At 42.2% G+C, this 20612-nt stretch overlaps 2 protein-coding genes across 4 annotated transcripts in view; one reads left to right on the forward strand and one right to left on the reverse strand.

Annotated features, from left to right (window-relative positions):
• Nucleotides 1–107: 107 nt before the first annotated feature.
• LOC138625293 (alpha/beta hydrolase domain-containing protein 17A-like) lies at nucleotides 108–10753 on the reverse strand. Its single transcript, XM_069706115.1, has 7 exons — nucleotides 10571–10753; nucleotides 9753–9838; nucleotides 8950–9223; nucleotides 8622–8772; nucleotides 8258–8452; nucleotides 5349–5528; nucleotides 108–4319 (listed from the first exon to the last, which is right to left on the reverse strand). Exons 3-7 carry the CDS (start codon nucleotides 9218–9220, stop codon nucleotides 4094–4096), a joined length of 1023 nt encoding a protein of 340 aa, XP_069562216.1. The 5' UTR covers nucleotides 9221–9223; nucleotides 9753–9838; nucleotides 10571–10753; the 3' UTR covers nucleotides 108–4093.
• Nucleotides 10754–12302: 1549 nt separating this feature from the next.
• LOC138625277 (semaphorin-6B-like) overlaps nucleotides 12303–20612 on the forward strand; it is a 28921-nt gene continuing 20611 nt past the window's right edge. For 2 of the 3 annotated variants that reach the window (XM_069706094.1, XM_069706096.1), the window contains exons 1-2: nucleotides 12303–12740; nucleotides 12848–12923. In XM_069706094.1, the coding sequence (XP_069562195.1) occupies nucleotides 12700–12740; nucleotides 12848–12923 (117 nt within the window). In that variant the 5' untranslated portion in view covers nucleotides 12303–12699. The remainder of the gene's footprint in view (nucleotides 12741–12847; nucleotides 12924–20612) is intronic. The other variant, XM_069706095.1, reaches the window with a different exon arrangement.

The raw sequence follows: 20612 nt of genomic DNA on the forward strand, positions 1-20612 counted from the left end.
CTTACTATCACTGGAGCGTTAAATCATCATTTACAAACAAGTTTTGCTATATTTTTGTCACTGCCTTTGGACACAATGTTATTAACTTATTGAGTGTGTAAAATCAAATGTCTGTTTTAAATCAATCCTGTCATTGTTTTTGTACATAAGTGATTTTATTTTGTTGTCCATAAAAAGGTCAAGATTCAGTCCCATGAATTAATTTCAGTACATCATATTCTCAGTTCAAAAAAGCAACATAAAATTACAAATCATAATACAAAGAATAGAATAGGTAAGTACAGTAACCATATAAACAGTCCACTAATATTGTCTATCCCCCCCGACCCACCCGCCCACCACTGCCCCACTCAAACTCTAGCACAAAACTCAACAATACATCAGTTAGTATCAGCAATAAAAAAAAAAATTAAAAAAAATTCAAATGTCCCGTTTTTTTAAAAAGCGCTTCAATGTTCCAATGCCATGAGTTCAGCTTTACCCTCACATAGACTACACAATAGATAATGTCCCGTCATTTGCTCTGCAAAACACAACAGACATGCATACAGTTTTCACTGTTCAGCCCACCCCCACCCACCTCCCCCACACCCCCCATCAATAAACATTCAAGGCCAGAGGATACAATAAACATCAACCGTAGTGGTGCATCAATGAAACGACAAGTTTCCCCCCTGCTTCTTTTACCACATGACAGAAATGTGGCTCCAGAGTTTTTCCCTGATAACCCAACCTGTCCAGGAACAACTGAGGACTATGTTTACTTCCAGAGAGGCAGCGACTCGCTCGACTTCTTCTGACAGCTCAGATCCGTGTTTCAAGAAGGGAACCGATTTCCATTATTCAAATATCAGAGACGCAAATCACAGGATGAGAACGGGAAGAATCCCGGTTCAAAATGATGACAGGAAGTGAGTGGTGTTCAGTAACCTTTCCGCTGCTCGCCGAGACCCACTTTGTACCCCAAGAATGGAGTAAATCAGATCAGTGTTAGTTCAGTAAATGTTCCCTTTAACAAAACACAGCTACTATCACCGAAACTGATGGGTCTCCTGTGGAGCAGGCGCCTTCTCGGACTTTTTCTGCTCTATTAGTACTTAATCCAAACAGGACCCTTGTATCCTTGATGCTGGCCTGTAGTACACAGTCAATAATAATGAAGAAGACACAGAGACTTACATTTTATACCCTTATTACACTTTGGATGCTTTGTACAATAGTGCTGAACTTAAGACCTGCTTTTTGTCATGCTTGATCTGATATATATAAATGTGTAAATATACTGTAAACGACAGTACGTGTATGTATGTGAGATGATGTGCAAGTGTGTGTGTGTGTGTGTGTGTGTGTGTGTGTGTGTGTGTGTGTGTGTGTGTGTGTGTGTGTGTGTGTGTGTGGTGGAACCTGCACCACACCAACAGTGAGAGGCTCACATATGGCTTGTGTCAGACATGAAGTGTGCTGCCACCCATAAGAGAGCTCCTGTACATTTAGGGCCACAGAGGTTAAAAGAGAGCTAGTAGGCATGATGTCCCCTCCTGGCACCTGATCTTAATTCGCATTGTTAGTCATAACAATCAACAAACATGGTTCTGAAACAAACAATCCATGGCCCCACACCACGACAAACACATTTGGATTAATTACATCAAGACAAAAACGCTAGGGGAAAAAAATGTGCTGAAGGTGAACATGAGCCGGAGGCGGACTCTGGTGATGAGTGCTACAGGAACAAGACTGAAAACAAATTGTGTTGTAAGACTAGAAGTTAATCAGTGAAACTATGATGAAGCATGATTATTTTTGATTAAAGTGGACATAATCCTTGTTAGTTTGGTGAATGGAGCAGCTACTTTGTCTCATTATTCCTTCAGAGCCTTCAAATCCAACCAGAGCATCAAACTCAAACTCCACGAGGTTCTGTTCACCAGAAGAGACAAAAATTATTCACAACCTCCTCGAGAGCTGCACTTCAGACTTCAACGTATAGTTTGACATCTAGAAAATGTGCTAATGTGCGTTCTTGCTGAGGGTTAGACGAGATGTTTGACACCACACTGTAAATACAAAGCTACGACCAGCAATTTCCAGCTTTGCACAAAGACTGCAAACAAGCCCGGCTTCGTCCAAAGGTGATGAAATCCACCTGTCAGCCACTCTGCAGCTCACTGTGTGTCTGACAGGCTGTGGTTTTATGGAGCGTTATGTGCTGGACCATTTCTTGTCTGGGTGCAGTCACTTCCTGGAGTGTCTGCGCGGGAGTGATACAATTCTTCTCTGAGCAGCAAAACAGATGAGCATATTTCGAAAAATGTCAAACTAAATCAGACCTATTCCTCTTGAAATCTGGGAACCCATTGGTTATTGGTCTGATGCCAATTTAGCATCGGCGGGTGACGGTCAAGTTCCGATGGGGTCTGCAAATATCTAGAGCTTTGGGACAAAACTTCACCTTCCATGTCCCAATCTTTGTTTACAGTCCGGTTAGCAATTGGAGAAGTAAGAATTAAATTGGCAAATTATTCATCTGTATGAACAGAAATCTGCATATCAATTTAAAAAAAAAAAAAAAAAAAAAAAAAAGCTAGGGTTCCAAGATTACATTTCGGCCAAGGCGTTTCACCATTTCTACTCTTCACACAGATGATCAACCTGCCTGCAACAAAAGCCCACTCAAACGTCATTGGTCAATACTACTCGGACTGCAAATGGAAATCAAAACAGCACCAAAACCTTGTTCAACAGATTCTGCTTTCATACGCAGTAATCTGTCTGTAGAGATCATTCCTGCTGATACCAAGTCAGTGCATTTTGTCTGCCCCTTTTAACATCACCCATCAGTATACAGAGGGGCTACAGCTTTTTGTTTAGAGCCAACCAAATTTAAAGAGACGTCAACATTCTTCGAGACGTGCACTTCTTCAGCTGTTTGGTGAATTCCTCAGAAACAGATATTCTATGTGCGACTCTGAAAGACCCGTTTCCAATTCAACAACACAATCAGTCTTGTTCAGAAAAATGTAGGACTGAGTGGGAAAAAGAAATCAAAATGTTTCCCTTTAAATTGTTTCCGCCATTCTGTGGCGAGTAAAAGGCTGCAGCCAGGAAATAACATGGAATCAGGCCACTCTATGATCTTCTCGGAGTCAAAAAATTAACGAGAGGAAAGTGTGAGACACTCGAGACTCATACAAGCTATGACAGTTTTCCAGACTAGTCCTCGCTTTTCCAGCGCAACTGACACCAAAGGACAAGAGATGAACCCCCCAAAACCACACAAAGAGGGTAGGTTAGTGTTAGCTGGACAACAACGTGGGAAATGCCCTGGCAGTCAGACGGATGTCCGTTAACAAGTAAACAAGGAGTGGAGGAGGAAGGGGGGGGGGCACATGCTTGACCAGTGTTTGTCCACCGGAGAGAGAGCTGGTCAAGCTGTGGAGGTATTCTTCATACATACACGAGCAAAAACAAAAGAAACGCCAATAAGTCTCCGTAAGCCTCCTCCACTTGCAGCTGTCCAAGTCTTCAGGATGTCCTTCATTTCTCAGACATACAAACATGTGCACGCATTATTCAGGTGTCACAGGTCCATGGAGATATGAATACACACGCAACACTCGCATCATGACGCATACATCACCCACATGTCATACTTCCAAATTACATCTGTGTGCCTTTTAGGACAAAGCCTGTTGTTTTTACTTTGTAATTGAGTAAACACATTATAAAGCTGCAACTTTTCCCGTGTTACGAACTGCATTCGTGAAGTTGTTTCCTCTCTCCTCTTGGTTTTTAGTGTTTCACCGACACCGGACTGATGGATACAGCTGATGACATATTAAAAAATGTTCCCACCTTTAAAACAGGAAACAGAACATAGGTTGTGTTTGTGTTTAACCTGAAGGTGTGCTGCTTCAAAGACACACAGATGTGACAAAAAAAAAACCACAAAAAAAAAAATCACACATCCTTTTTAAGTCGATTTCTCACCCACACTTTGCAAACATGCTAACATACTCCTTTTCAAACACATGCACACACGCACGCACACGGTCTCATTCAGACAAAACACAGAGAGGCTGTTGTTTGTTTCTCAGGCGTGCTGTGCAGCCAGGTCCTGGTTGATGAAGCGCCGTAGCCTCTCCAGGTACTGACTGTAAAGCTCAATGTCGTTGTGACCGGCTCCCTCCACCCAGAGGGGCTCCACGGCTTTGGGGCAGCGCTCAAACAGGGCGAGGCCGTGAGAGAAGTCGATCACCTCGTCCTCTGTACCGTGAATGATGAGAACCGGAGACGGGATCTTCGACACCTTCTCGATGCTGCAATAAAAATATTTGAGGAGTCAGGATCAATTCATCATTGCATAATGACCAATCATAACAAATCATGTGCATTTCAGTCTCTCTCTCTCTCTCTATATATATATATATATATATATATATATAAAAGCTTTGTAGTTTCAGCTGATACTGCTGATCCAAATGCAAATCATTTGACCGTGAATCAATGTTAAATCAAGACATGCAGGATTATCCAAGGTATGTGAATGGAGGTGCTGTGGTAGTAGTGGTGGGGGTGGTGGTCAGGTATTTGACTAAAAGCTATGCATTTTCTTTCAATTTTGAGCTACCATCATTAGAATATCTATTAAAAAATGCACTGCCATAAAAATGATAATCAAAAAACAAAACCAAGCTTATATTAAAGCTATAGTGGCTTAGGAGCTGTGGAAAAAAAAAAAAAAAGACTTGGGTGCTGCACCTACAGTAGGTGTTATAACGGTAAGTCTGAGATGTCTAAATACACGACATTACATCATCGGAATTTACAGCAATACAGAATATTTTTCGGAGATGTAATCAACAAACCATTTGTAGATAAACCTGTCAATTTAATACCTCACAAATGGAGGCACTTTAATCACACTGGCAGCAAGTACTGGGTTTCACATAACAATCAAAAATAACATTGTGTAAATCTGGTTCTGCCATGAAACAATCCTTCGATCAACTCTATGGGAAAATCTTTTACGGGACACGGTGATAGTCATACTATCCAACCGTATTAAATTACAAGTGCATTCAACCACCACAGAAACAGGAGCCAGACGATGTCTCTCTCTGCTTCCATGTCACACTATACTGCTCCTACAACAATCAAAACTGTGATGGAAGCTGAGTATTTACCAAAACGCCTGTTAGAGGACGTGTCCTTGGAACATGCAAATGGAGTTTCCCCCAGAAAAACACAGCTAATAATGCCACACTGACTGTAGTATTTAACTTCTTTGTAATACAAGTCCTCGTACAAGCTGTCCCTAAGCTCTGTGTCTCAGGTGGTGAACTTACTTGGGGAAGGCATCGAAGCAGTATGTTTTCTTGGTGTCGGGGAAGGCCACTCTCATGCCAGAGGTGAGAGGAGAGTGAAGGACCACCGCAGCACACTCGAACCGTGATGCCAAGTCCACTGTGGGCACCGTGCCGATGCTCTGTCCGTACAGGATTATATTCTCGGGGCTGATGCCGTACCTGAGACACAAATACTCATATTTCAGCGTGAAGTATCACAGCAAGGTACCTGTGTATTTTATCGCAGTCTACAAGGCGTGCAAAGTTTCATATGCAGATGGGTATGGTTCAGTAAACCCGTCTTTCAGACGTGTGAAAACAACTAGCTATTTAACACACAAAGGGCCTGATTTACTAAAGGTTTGCGTGTGTAAAATCACAGCAAACTCCACACCACCCGCAAAAAATGTCCAACCAGATCTACTAACGACGTGCAGTGAGGATTACGTCTTTCAAATGTGCAATTTAACTCACGTCGTCCATTTTGCGTGTTTTCCTGAATGCATATGTAATATTGGGCGTTTCTACTGGAACGTGCAAAATACTGGGAGGGGAAATACAAATATATACATTTAGCACCCGCAATGATATTTACGAAGCCTGGAAGTAGAAACAGGAGAAGTGATTGATGTGTATTTTAGTACGACTGAAAGGAACCTATTAATCAGGTGCGCATATCTGGAGAGACGGCTGCTCTCATTGCTGTGAGAAGGAGACGCAGAGAAACTAAAGAATATGTAGAGAACGTGTTTTTACGCACGTGGAAACATTTCTGAGATGTCAGAGGCAAAACATTATTAAGATTTCTTAATTTTTCACATTTCTGAGTTATTGAATGAACTGAATGATGATTTACAGCCAACAACAAGGAGGAGCCACGAAGTACCAGCAATTCAAAAAACGTCTTACGACTCAGCATGTTCCTGCCTCTGGGTCGTTCCAGCGTATCTCTGCGGGAACATCACGCCCAGTCCCGTTAGTCAGGTGTGACGTCACAGGTGCTGAACGTGTCCCCGCAGAATTCACAGGTATATAGTCGCGAGGCTCTGAATGAAACTAATTCACCTGCTCATCACAGAAAGATCTGGACCTGCTGCTCAGTGTTTGTTGGAGGATCTCATCCACCGTCCTTCCTGTTTTATTATAAACCTTTTTTTCACCTTTTTGTTTTTCCCACAGTATTGACTTTCTTACTGATAATCTCCTATATAACGTTTTGTTCTTGTTATATTTATATTTCTTAATTTCAATTGGATCAGATTTCCTTTTGCGGTCGCTCTGTTTTCCATTGCTGGAATCACTTTAACACACGCAAACCCTTCATTTAAATACGGCGATTTGTACCCGATATCAGTGACGCAATTACTCTCAGTAAATCACCCGCAAAACGGGTGCAAAATAAATGTGCAAACGTTTGGAAAAAAAAAACACACAACTTAGTACCCTTTATTTGAGATCTTAGTAAATCAGGCCCAAAGTTTGAAACAGAAATTTATATTTAAAGAGTTTAATGACTAACTTCCAAGCAATGCAAAGTCAAAAAAACAATAATAGAAATGTAAATTAAATGTAATTATTTCCAGCCATCAATGTCACCAATATGACATACTACCCCAAACATGGTCTTAAGTACAGAATTCAGGACCGTGTGAATAAATTCTGAATTCTTTATAACCTACATTTTGAAGGTCAGTTCCTGTTTATTTCAACCTGCTATATTTCCATTTATTGTGGCTGTTTGTGCGACGCCAACTTTGCACGACGCCAACTTTGCACTCCCCACGTCCATTGTAAAGTTTCACAGAAGTAGCAGAGTTGCACAAAACGACGTATGCGTGTGAGGCTGCAGCTAGATTTGTGTTTCGTGTGTGCTCAAGATTGGGAGGTAGTAGCCAACGAGATAAAACGGTTCGTGCCTGGAAGTTCCCGGATGACAAAAGAAAGATAACAAGTTACACGCTGTGCAGTTTTCCTCAACTACCGATGCACTAAAACGAAAGACTCCAGTTGTAGCAAGTATCTCTGCAAACTGACATGAACAAAAGTATCAAGGAATTATTCCTGCGTGTAGTGAACGTTTCGGAAGAAATAACCATGCGCATCCTGTCGGATCAAAACACCCGCATAACTTCTCCCTCAAACCTACAGCCGTTCCTCCAGTTGGAGCGCCCATAAAGTTTCCGTATGTCGTTTGCACACATTTGTTCAAATAACAGTCATTTCGACCTTTACTGTTGTTGTAACTGTTACTTAACAAACTGGTTAGTTACACTAACAATTATCGAGCGGGCCCAAATGAACATGCAGGGTGAAAATAGCTTCTTTTTTTTTTTTAGCTTGCTGTAATTGCCCTATTACATGCAGTTTTGTGCGACTCCTCATTTCACCAAATCTCTAGAGTGGAGGTCGTAAAAGTGCAAACTTAGCATGATTCATAGAGCCACAACTGCCACATTAACAGGAAATATACTAGTTTGGATAAGTCTAATAATCCTTTGATTGTTCAGTGTCCTCTGTGTTGCCACCTGGAAATGTTAATTTTCTGCTCATTAACATACTGGCAGCAATTAAACAAGAGAAATGGTAAAAGAGTAGAATTTTAGATGCACTACTTCACATAGAGCACAGTATGGAACAGCCAGTAATCAGCATGATTGATACTGAGCCACTACTTCGCTGTGACTCGACTGGCTGATGGTCAGAGAGAGGCTACAGTGATCAGCAGGGAAAACGTTTGTATAAAACTGAGCCAACCAAATGGTACACTTTCACAAAAAGTTACTGGCCAGTGATGCGAGTGATTCCTAACGATTTATCTACCATCAACATTTGAATGGGTATTTGGTGCTTGTTGGCTGTCAACTTCAGACCCTGCATTGGATTGAGACAGAGAGTTTGTGTCTTCTTACCGGGAGCGCAGGGCGTGCCAGGCAGCATCGATGTCAGCATAAAGGTTCTTCTCAGAAGGCTTGCCAGTGCTAACACCATAGCCTGAGTAATCATAGGAGAAGATGTTGCAGTTGATGCGTGTGCCTAAGCCGATGTAGAAGCTGCTCATCTGGCCCAGGTCCACTGCATTACCATGGGAAAACAACACTGTGAACCTAAGAGACACAGGACAAAGAGGGAAGGAAAAAAGCAGGGAGTTAGGCAGCAGGTTGGGAAGCCTAGAGTCCAAAACATAGAATATATACAGATAATCAGGTTGCAGATCTTTGTATCCAGGAATGTTAGGTCTCAAAGTGTTCGGGGGGGGGGGGGGTTGTGTCTCACCTGGCATTGGGGGCACAGCGAATGTACATACATCCAACCCTGTTCCCTCGGCTAGACCTGGTCAAGAATACATCCGTCACATCCAGCTCTCTCTGCGAATACTGGAACTCTGCTCTCTCTGTGAGATGCAGCTTCCACCTGCCCTCACTCCCTCCACCACCGGCACCAGCACCACCACCGCTGCCGCCGCTGCCAACGCTGCTGCCTCCTCCTCCTCCTCCAGCTCCTCCTCCTCCTCCGGCTCCTCCTCCTCCACCACCACCCCCTCCTCCTCCACCACCACCCCCTCCTCCTCCTACCCCTCCACCAGCACCAGCACCAGGACCACCAGCACCAGGACCACCGCCTCCGCCTCCTCCTCCACCTCCTCCTCCACTACCAGCACCTAGCCGGGAACGCAATCCCGGGGCTCCAAGAGACGGGATAGCAGCCCCGGAGTTGGACCCCGACGCAGCTCCAGCTCCAGAACCTGGGTCTGGATCAGGGAGAAGAGCGTAGGTGGGCTCTGGAGGGAGGAAAGCCAGTTTGGCTGCAATGCGGCTGGGGCAAGGGGGGCAGCAGAACAGGCAGCATAGCTCTCGTATGGACAGACCGTTCATTTTCTGGTAAAAATATAAACATGGCAAACATTAATTAGGTGGCAGAAAAACAGAATAAGAACAGCATGCATGAAGCAAAGCATTTCACTTCTAATTTACAACAGGGTTTCCCACAGTGATTCGTCGATTCTCATCTTATTACGACGATTTAGTTAAATATATATAATACATGTTATACATATAATGTACAACATTTGGGTCATTAAACTTAAGAAGAGCAGGGCCACTACATCCCACAGCAAAGGCCAAATAAACTCTCATCTAGTAACTATACCGAAAACAGGATGCAGGATTTGCAGGTTCACCTCAGTGATTGATTGATTGATTGATTAATTGATTGATTGATTTGATTGATTGAGTAAACTCTATGTTTGCCTTACAGAAATAAACCAGAGGTGGATGTTTTCACAACCAGGAGAAACAATTGAGCTTTTATGAGTTGAACAAGTAAGACACAAACAGGCTCACTTCCTTTAATAGCCAATTTGCCTGTGGGGGGGAAACCCTGACAGACACTCTGCTCTGAATGTACCTGGATTCAGGAAGCCGGAGGTCTTGAAATCAACTGGCACGCAGCGGTGCCAAAGTCTTCTGGTCTTGTCACGGAGCCAACTGGATCTTGATTCAGAAGAAATAAAACATTAAAATAGTTCGTTGTCAGGCCACAAGGTACTTTATTTGCCAATTTGTAGCCGGTTTTCTCCCGAAGGGGCTTTTCAGTGCACAAACTGTCATCGCTGCTTCGTTACGGTAAAACATTTGAGACCAAATACAAAGACACGGAGCAAGACATCGTTGACAAGTGTCCTGGCATCGTCGTGGCCGTGATGAACCTCGACGCAAAGTAACGTGATAATACAGATGTATGAAATGGGTTGAAACGCGTCAGCTGTTGTTGACATCATTATACAGATCCTGCGAGGTGAATTAAAGGCAAAGATTATATACTTTTAGCGTTATTTACGGACCGCGGCAGCTAAAATCTCACTACGGAATTAAAGTGATTTAAATGCCCCGGACAGGAGTAATTAATTAATGAATTCATGAATTAAAGCACCTCCTCGACACACACGGCGACTGATATGCTAATGGGGCAGCTATGATTATTAACCTCTCGCGTTAAGCAGGAGCTGCTGTATATATATACATATATATTACTGTAGCAGCCCGCTGATGTTACACACCTGCAAAAGCAAAGCAAGACAAGCGACACGTTGTTACTGGATTAAAGCCGTCGTGCAGGTAAATGCGAGCAACCAGTCAAAGTATCCTCACTTCTCGTTAGCGTGTCCATCAGCTAGCGGCGGCAGCTAGCCCGCTAGCACGGTAGCCTTAAAGCGAGCCACTTACCGATTCACAGTAGGTCGGCGAGCAGGCTGCCGTGCCCTTATGTGTACATAGAAGCAGCGCAAGACTTCGAAAATCCTTTTTGTGTCTTGACATGGATGGTTTTACTCAAGTGTACTGACAGCTGTGCGTGGCTAGCTAGCTGAAATTCATGGCAACCTGATATTTTTTTTTTTTCTACTACTGTCAGACTACCGCCGGAAGTGACGTCAGACCGTAATTCCTTTTTTCAAAACTTTATCACGATGTGGCAGGGAATCATTTATTATCATGCCATTTACATCCTAATTGCGGTTACACGTATAAAAAAAAAATTTAATTTTTTTTTTTTAAAAACCGTACATGCAACTGAAGGTCGTAGCCTCCAATTTCAAAGTATGTTTTCCTCCTCGGTGGGTAAAATTGGCTTTTCTGGTGGCTGTCTCACTTTATAAATTCACTTGATATGTCACCATATAACATAACCCACTTCTTCAAATATTAACAAAACAAAAAAAACAAAAACAAAAAAAAAGGAGCATACATAAATAAAGGGATTGTTTATCCTTCCAAAAATGTCGAGTGCTTGCTGAATTTTTGGTAACATCAAATTAATTAACCTATGTCCTGAGCTCAGGATAAAATGCTGAAGTCTCCAACCCCAGTTTGCTGTTTCTGTTTCAAATTAAAAGCCCTCGTTAGTAATGAGTGAAATCATTAGAATTGGTAATGTCAGCAAAATCTCTGAGCATCTTTTATTCACTATAGAAATTCAGAATGTATTAATGATTTGCTGATACTGTCTGATTTATACCAACATGTCAATAAGAGCAGTACTGGCACCATTTTTTTTTGCATCTGCCTCATAAAAGAGAGATCCATTGCATGCTTTGTACTCACTGATCACCCCTTTAACACTCTCCTCACATTACTGCTGTCTGGTAGATGCAGGATTTAAAATTTGAGAACAGCTTGCAAGAGTTTTGTCTCTTCAGCCATAACCCGACTCATTGACTCTGTTTGCATTGATCCAGACATATCTGTATGAGTGCATATTTCTATAAGTATGGATTGGGATATGGTGTACAGTTCAAGCTTTGGGTGGAACATATGTTTCTGTATAGAATATGTAGCTGCAGGGGCAATACTATTCATCTATTTAACTGTGAAATAAACTTGGTGGTGTAAAAGTACAACATTTCCCTTAAAGTTAAGTGAGTATAATGTACCAAAAGGAAAAGTAAGTATCACTAAAGTATATGTATCTCTAAATGATTAGAACTTGATTGATGCACATGACTTGATGCAGAGAATTTTCTGTCTTTCTGTATTCAAATATTTTGCACAGTTTCAAAGATATATGCATCAGTATTCGAGACTCATTGATGGCATAATGATTCAAATTCAAACCTCTTTCTAGTCAATATTTTATCCTCTTCCTAAATAAGTGCTGGTGTATTTCTTGAACATATTTTTGTATTCCATTTTAAGAAAGTCTGTTATACATTATAAAGCCTGATTTATTTATATTACTAAATTGTCGCTATTCATGTCCCCCCTCCTCCCCCCATATTCTTAGCTTTATGTTTAGGCTCTTTAACTCCACGTATTTTAAATCAAAGCATCTATGTGTGTGTGTGTGTGTGTGTGTGTGTGTGTGTGTGTGTGTGTGTGTGTGTGTGTGTGTGTGTGTGTGTGTGTGTGTGAGAGAGAGAGAGAGAGAGAGAGAGAGAGAGAGAGAGAGAGAGAGGTTCTCCATTCATCATTGATCCACTGCAGGACTGCGTTTCAGGGGGTGTGAATTATGGGCCCCTGTTGTCACCGTGCCTGCTCTGCGTTGAACATTTCACCTCGCCACTGTAAATTTAAAAAGGGGATTACGTTTTGCTGACTACTGATTTTAAAGCCGTACCTTGACCAAGTGCAGACAACTGCCCGGTGCCCCTGACAGAAGAAGACTTAATAGGGTGCTGCCTGCAATTGCAGGATTTGGGATTTTGCACGGGTCTGAATCAGGAAACCGGGAGAGTAAACGCATTCTGGATCTCACACCACGTCTAAAGGTTGCTGTTTGACTACGGACCCTTTCTCCCCAGGGGGAAGCAAACGTTTGTCAGTTAACTGGGCGTTTTGGACGCGCTCGGTAAACGGTGATGCTACGGCGACGCGCAGGAACCGTAGAGGGAAGAGACAGGTGAGGTGCGGCTGAGGAGCGTTATTTCAGAGAGCCGGCTGAGGAGCGTTATTTCAGAGAGCCTTTGGATAACGATCGCTGTGGTATCATCACCCTGTTCTCCACAGAGAGGAAGAGCGACCGGAGAGGGCGAGTTGGCGACTGGCACCTGCCTCAGCCTCCAATACCTGGCCATCTGGTGCGGTGAGTGTGCCAAATGGTGGGATTGAGAGACGGATATGTGCGAGGGAGACGGGGGGTGGCGGATGGGATGAACAGGTATACTGTATGTGCGCAATTGTATTAGTGCTACCAAACGCGATGCTGCATCATTAGTCCTCTGGGTTAGCCAGTAGATTGTGTGTTTGGCACCGTCTGGACCTTTGTGGGCACGAGGTGGTCTTTGTGTCTGCTACAAGTTTGATGCGTTTTATTGGCAAATCATGTTCCTATCTTTGTTGCATATCATTGCTCTTTCACGTGTTGCATGGGGTCTTATAACATTCTTTCAGGTCTGAGTGATGTCTCAGCAGAAAGAGCTCACAATACACATAATAGCACTGCATTGAAGGGACGAGTACAAAGCCTAAGTCAAATTTTAATTGGATCCAAACCGGAGCATAGGTCGTGATCCAAGTGAGGTGTATAACCTTCTAATATTTTTTGTATTGTTCCCTTGTGTGAATTAAGGACATTTTTATTAAATGTTTGCTTAAGGTTTTCTGTTAATAAAAGTAAAGGTCAGATGTGATGATTTGGAAGCCATAAGTCAATTGATTATGTCATTACTCACTCAGTGGAGTAACTGGACAAATGCACAGGCACCATAAATGCACAGAAGAGAGGATATTATAAAGAAAAAGATGGTTATTGGTAATTTAGACAGGCTCCCTAAAGACAGACAAAAACTGGAGAAGACTTAAATGTGTAGTTTGAAATATGTTCAAAATGCACCTTGTACAGTTACAATAAGTTGTCACTTAAATTTTGCATAACCACGCTGCATGCTCAGAACCTCGATTGCATAAGTTAAATTCTCACTCACTCAGCTCTTAATGAAGTGAGTTTGGAGTTATATAGTTATATGTAATTTACTGTTTACAACTTCGTCCTTCGTCCTAAAAGCTATCAAGTTCCACAGAAGGACTATAACAGCTCCCAGCTGCTGTGGTTTATGTTTGTGTTTCTGTGTGAGTTGAAAGGCAAAAAGAGATGGCTGGAGACTCAAAATAAAAGAGGAGATGGAGAGACAGAAAACACAGACAGACAGATTGGGGATACAAAGGATAAAGTGTGTCAGATAGCAGTCTGACATATGGGATATACAGTGGGTGATCAGCAGAGAATGTAAAAGGCAGAAAAATAAATGGTGAAGCAGAGAGCGCAGAGGGAACGAGCGTTTAGGGAGAGGGGCTGCAGACAGCAGTCTGAGCGGGTGTGAATGGTTTCCCTGTTATCCCTGCTGCCCACACAGACAGCCACACAGCAGCCGTGTGAGCAGGTGCTAACCCCACCACACAGCAACGGCAGGGAACAACAGGTGCAGCCACTGTTTCCTTCAGCCTCCCTTTGGAAGTCCATCTAACATAATCTCAAACAGCTATGCCACAGCCTTCTAACACCAAAACACCCACCGCCACATAGCGAAGGAAACCAAACGGATACTTCAATCTGCAGGAAGATAGCAAGCACAGGCCAGGCTTGAGGAATTCAATTATAAAATGAATTATGCTGTAAACAAAGTTGGAAACACTTGAAGCAATAAGGCAGAGCAGGCTGCAGGTAAAAGCAATCTACGAGTGCCTCAGGGTGAGACAACTGGCCACATGGACATTTAATGAGCTCTATTGATCACATAGGACCCTATTCAATCACATATGCTAAGCCTCAAACAGGGCATCCCAAGCACGGATTTTTTTCTTTGGATTGAATTGCAGTTTAATACAGCCTACCACAAAGAGAGTAAATCAAAGGCAGATTAGTGTGTTGGGGTTGCTAAGGAGCACATTTCTATAACTGTGAATGACAGTCTGAGTTCTTGTGCATGTTAAATAGAGTGAGATGAAACAGACAGAAGATGTAGGAAGGAGAGAGATGTTACCTAACAGCTTTTCTGTTCCTATTGCCAAGAGAACGCGTCAAGCAACTGGCGACAAATTCCCTTTTTTTCTACCTTCAGTACACAGAAAGGAACAGTCAGACACTCCTGGCTTTAACACTGGGGGGCCACACGCTGCCACTAAAGCAGTAGATCTCTAATTTGATTGACTTGTTTCCTTTTTGCCAACCCTGAAGACATATTATACTCCACCTACTTGGGTGGGTGAGCAGATTACTATAACTTAATATATTTTGCAATTGTATTGCTTGTTTACACCTATACTCACTGTAGCTTTCCTTGTTTTCACACTGTCTGGACATACCTACCCCACTACTCTGCTGATGAAGGAATGTTAACATTCACTTTTACAGTGTTTGCATTAACTTTAAGTTACTTTCATAACTCGATGTATGAATTCCCACCAAGTAGACAGGATTATTCTCTAATCTAATCATAAAACAGAGCAAAGTTTTGCCTTGTGTCTAGAGATTTGCAGAAATGCTTACTTTCCTCTAAAGCAGCCAGATAGAGCACATTATGAGGCTCCAGTTTCACTCACAGGGTGCCATGTTTATTTGGTGGAATTCTTAAGAACAAATTAACACTTCAAAAGGGTGTTGAAGTCCACAGACCTCAGGGCAATGAAATCAGAAGGATCTGAATGGGCAGGGCATCTGCTGGGTGACCCAGTCCAGCAGGGGCCTCGGGGAGTCATTCTGCAGGATTAACAGGGCCAAAGGGTCAGAAGTCACGCGGGCATACTTTCTTTACTTGTCAGAAACTAGCTCTTATCCTGAGACTGGTATTCAAAATAAACTCCTTTATACAAACATTCTCTGTGTTGATGTGAAAGGCTTTCAGGAGTCGAACCGGCCCTTTCCAATAAGCCCTTCCAGATGTTTTTGAAAAGGAGAGAAGCAAGATAACAGGTACCACACAAGTTGAGGTGCTTTACTCATGGCAAACTCAGCTGTAAATTCTCCATGGTGCCATAAACTGTACACCACAGGATAAATGATGTTCAGGTGGCCAAGGTAGCTGCGCCATTTGGATTTGGTTGCTGCATCAGCCACATGTACCGTTGCAGTTATTTTCAATGTAAAACCCCCTCATATACTTTACAGTGGCCATGCATCTTCACTTTTATGACCCTCTGTCCTCACTGATTCCTCCCCTGAGGTGCAGCTTCTTTTTATGTGTCCCTGTGCGCACTGTGTGGTCTCTGCACATGCTATAGCGCACTAACATGTGTTTTCATTTAGCAGTGTATTGTTCTTCCAACTGTATCACCTTAACAACCCCTCCGATACTGCCTCATCCAGGGGTCAGGCAGATAATTGCGTATGCATGATCTGGTGAGGTGTGAACATTAAGGGTACAAATATGCATATTTTATGTGTTTGTGTTGTATAGTATGCGAGGGTCATAAAACGTTTGTCTCTCAAATGAACCCATCTCTTTGCCTGTAACCGGTCGTCCGGTTTAACTGCCTGGCAGTCGGGTTGTGAATGATATCACAGCTGTTCCGACTCAAGAGAGATAAAGGTGGTCTAATCTCTTACATTCTGTGATCTCATTTACATCACAAAATTGCAAAGTGAGAAAATGACCATCCACTTCATGCTTTTACCGAAGCACTCACACGCATCTACACGCTCACACAATCAAGATAAGCAAATAACCAAGTAACCTTTTCTCAAATGCTACTGCTAAGGCACTTGACTTTTTACTGCTTTACACAAAATGAATGGGGGTGTATATATTTCTTGGGAGCTTTGTCTATTTCTCATATTTTGCTGCTTTTGTTGTCCAATAAATTCAGCGAGCACCTATGCCAGAAGCAGGCTTTAGTTATGGCAGCTTAGCCAAAAGGATTTGGGAGACTTTTTTATTGGGAGATAAAGGCATTCGAGTCCTTTGTCTCCCAGCAAGTGGAGATAGTTTTGTAGCCTGATGAAGCTTTGTTGTGGCTAATCTTTCTTTCGGCTTCCTGTCCTCTCCTACATCCATCCCTTCTTCACAACAAACACAACTTTTGTCTTTTAATTATGGCTTTTCATTTGGAGCCCAGTCACAATTGAGAGGAGAGGAGCAAAGCAGCAGAAACGCAATTATACCTGCAAGGAGGAGAGAAGGCTCTCAGGGGAGTGTGTGCACACGCATGCATCATGTGCATGCGTGTCAGTCTACAAGCAGGTTCCCTGGCATTTTGATATCTGTTGTGCAAAGACCACCTATTGTGAGCTATGATCCTCTTAGCAGGCTTCTGCCAAAAGAGCTATATTTACCTTTACTGGTGATCACAGCACACATAGAACCATGTTGGGAATATGAGCTACCTTTTGGCCTCTTTCTGCATGAGAGAAGGCACTAACAGAGTATGAGATGTATCTGACATATTTGTCTGGTATCACAGTTTCTTTGTGTAAAAAAACATTCCAGTTTTCAAGCTATAAGATTCTTTTTAAATGTTTAAAAAATAACAATGGTTTGTTCAGGATGAGGTTAAGAAAAAGAAGAGCTACTTCCAGGCACAGAAGTCGTTGACTGCCCTGTACAGTACAAACTGCAGCATTAAGACTGTGAAAAAACAGAATAATGATGGTATAAAAACAGGTCAAATCATAGATGAAAACCCCCCTCTGTCGCTGTCGTGTAATTAGACTGCATCTTCATTGTCGTCTTACGCACTGGCGTGCGTTTGACTCTGTGCTCATAGTGTGTGTCTGCGTGTGTGCACTGCATACTCATGTGCTCGCCTCTAGCTCAGAGCTGTGCAGTGAATGTATATGTGCTTACTGCAGTCAAACTCTGGTTAGTAACATTTGCCCTTGCTGCAGCTTTGTACAGCACCATAAACGCTGGCGTATGTGCATGTGTGTGCGTCTGTGTGCGTGTTCTTTGAATTGTTTTCATGTGCATTTCTGCATCAGTGCACCCCTAGAAGCACATACGTTACCTGTTTTGTAGCCCAAATGTTGTCGTTTGCCAGTTTTTGGTTGCTTTGCCCCCACGTTTCTGAGCTGTTTATCATTACACCCCCCCCCCACCCCGTATGAACATGTCCATTCTCCATAAGCTGATAACTCACTGCATGCATAGACTACTGTGTGTCTGTCACTAGCAGCAATTTGGCTTCAGGCAGAAGGCCTGATTGGGGAAGAAGTCTGAGGGGAGCTGGAGCTCTCTTTGGCTAGCCTCCAGCTCTGTCCATCCTATTTTAATTACCTATGGCACTCACCCAGGGGAATATCTCTCTTCCTCCCTGCCTCTGTATCTTCTCTCCTCTCTTTTCCTTCATCTCCCTCCTCTCTTTGTGTTACCATCTTCTCCTCTCATCTCCGTCTATTTCATGACTCCTTCAGTCTCACTATCTCTCTCTTCTTTCTATCTTATTCCTTTTTCACACATAACCTAACAGCGCACAGCTGCGTCAAAGTGCAGTGGTAACCTTTTGCATTAGCATATAAATGACCCTGTAGACTGAATAGTATTTTAGGATATTTAACAGCAAAAGACAGATCCCCTTAACTGTGATTAGACTCGTTCTGAGGAGACAGGCAGCCACTTGAGGGAATATCACCTCCACCTCGATAAGATAAAGACTTGACACAGTGATTCCACCGCTGAGGAGCCCGTGATTGCATGTGTCTTTGTGCACATTTGCTCTTTACTCTGTTTGTATTTGAGAGCACGCAAACAGGCCCGTGTATCTGAATAGATATCACATGTAACCATTTCGAACTTGCTTCAAACTCTGAAGTCCCAGCAGACAATACTGGCTCATGTCATTCATAAAATCATAGTTATGTGGACATTTACAAACTGAGCTTCTTTTATAAATTACAATGACAATGTGAAATTAACGGACAGGTAAATGTTTTGGGAAATATGCTGATCTGCTGATACAGAGAATTAGCTGAAAACAGTGATGTCACTCTCCTGTCTGTATGTTAACACCACACCCAGCAGCCAGTTGGCTTAGCTTAGCACAAAACACTGGAAAAAGGGGTGACAGTTGTCAAAAGGTAACCAACAACCCTAAAGCTCACCATTTATCACATTATAACCGAAGTGTAAAAACATCCATTCACAGTTTTATAGGGAGTTTTAATGATGGGATCAGTTATCGGCCAGCTCCACAAAGTCACTGCTCACAGCCAAGAAGCAAAGCGGCACATAACCCATGTGGGATAGTAAATGGTTGATCTTACCCTCTGGTTTTCTTTTAAGGCTCTTTGATTCCACACTAACCTAACCTTCTGCTAGCAGCAACTTTCTATTTAACAGAAATTTATTTTAAAAAATTCCACTTGCGGGATCAATAAAGTATATCTATCTATCTATCTATCTATCTATCTATCTATCTATCTATCTATCTATCTATCTATCTATCTATCTATCTATCTATCTATCTATCTATCTATCTATCTATCTATCTATCTATCTATCTATCTATCTATCTATCTATCTATCAAAATGCCCAACTATTCATTTAACAGGGAAGTTACCTACAATATGCACAGAAAAAAAGCTATTTACTTGAAATACAAGTTTAGCACATTTAACATGTTTTACTCTTAATTGATCCTTTCACTTTTTACAACTGTGTCTTTGTAATACATTTTAAACATGCTTTATTTTGAAATAGAAAGGACTAACAACAAGCAGCAATGAACTACGACTACAAACATTTGTTCTCATGTTAGATATGCTCCGCTCATGTTAAGTCTGTGATTACCAGCATTTGTGTGTGAACTAACTCAAAGGTAGATTGTACTTAACAGTACTTTCACTTCAAGAGTTTTCCAGTTAATCAATTGCGGTGTTGATTTGAAATAGCCATTCTGGGTCGAGCCAATCTTTTAACCAGCATTCAGGAACGCTTTACAACATGAGACACCTGAGAGTAACATCTGTTAAGTTATCATAATCCACTTCATGGTGTTGTTAAGTTAAAGAAGCCTTCTGAATTCTTTCACAGTTATGTCTGCACAACCTTCTCTTTTTCAGCGGATATTTCTTTTAAGTCTATTAATGAAACGATAGTGCTCGTAGGGTAGAGTATACTGAAGTGTGAAGGTGACCCACTTCTCCCAGTTTAGCCCGTGTCTGTGTTTCTACCCTCAGGCCATCTTGCTTTATTCCGGGCTTTAACCTGCATACTGTCCTCAAGGAGCAAGTGTGTTACAAATGAGAGCAGGGTGTAAAGGATTCAGCCGAGTCTTCAGCGCCAATATATCCAGCATGAAGACTCGGTTTTACAGTTTGCAATTTTCTGAATCCAACTTTAACTTTCTGGCTCCGGCTTTTTTTAAACTGTAAATTGGCTTGTCATAATAATCCAGCTGAGGAAGTCTCTGAGATGCATTGGGGAGAAAAGCATTTTGAGAAAAAAAAGAGAGTTCTTCTCCGGCTTCATTTAGTCTGAAATCAAGTTCGTGGCAGCAGAGGAAGTTGTTCTCTTCAATGAATATGAATGTTTTTACATAAACAAGGAACAATAATCATAAAGCTAGCTCTCAGGGACTAATAGATTCAGCTACAATATTACATCTTTGAAGCAGAAATCCCATTAAAATAAGTCTTAGCAGGGCACATATTTCATAAATGCAAGTGTAATAAATGCATTGCTGTGTTTTCAGTAAACATATTGACCTAGTAATTTCAAATGAGCTACATTATGTATCCCAACAGTGTGTGGATAATGTGGAGACAAAATGCTTGCAGCTCCCCCATCCCCCTCCTTGCAGAGAGAGCGGGGACCCCCACTTCCTTATATATATGTCCAT

This window comes from Brachyistius frenatus, unplaced genomic scaffold (assembly GCF_029030835.1).
Source record: "Brachyistius frenatus isolate BFR_SWC_R1_liver_20210118 unplaced genomic scaffold, ASM2903083v1 Contig_61, whole genome shotgun sequence".
In the NCBI taxonomy this organism is placed as follows: Eukaryota; Metazoa; Chordata; class Actinopteri; family Embiotocidae; genus Brachyistius; species Brachyistius frenatus.

Excerpts from the sequence above, each read along its gene's own strand:
- LOC138625293 (XM_069706115.1), bottom strand. The coding sequence starts at position 9,220 with ATGAACGGTCTGTCCATACGAGAGCTATGCTGCCTGTTCTGCTGCCCC. Across the intron at positions 8,453-8,621 it reads CGCTGTGCCCCCAATGCCAG|GTTCACAGTGTTGTTTTCCC; the intron begins GTGAGACACAAC and ends TGTGTCTCTTAG. Across the intron at positions 4,320-5,348 it reads TGCTTCGATGCCTTCCCCAA|CATCGAGAAGGTGTCGAAGA; the intron begins GTAAGTTCACCA and ends TTTTTATTGCAG.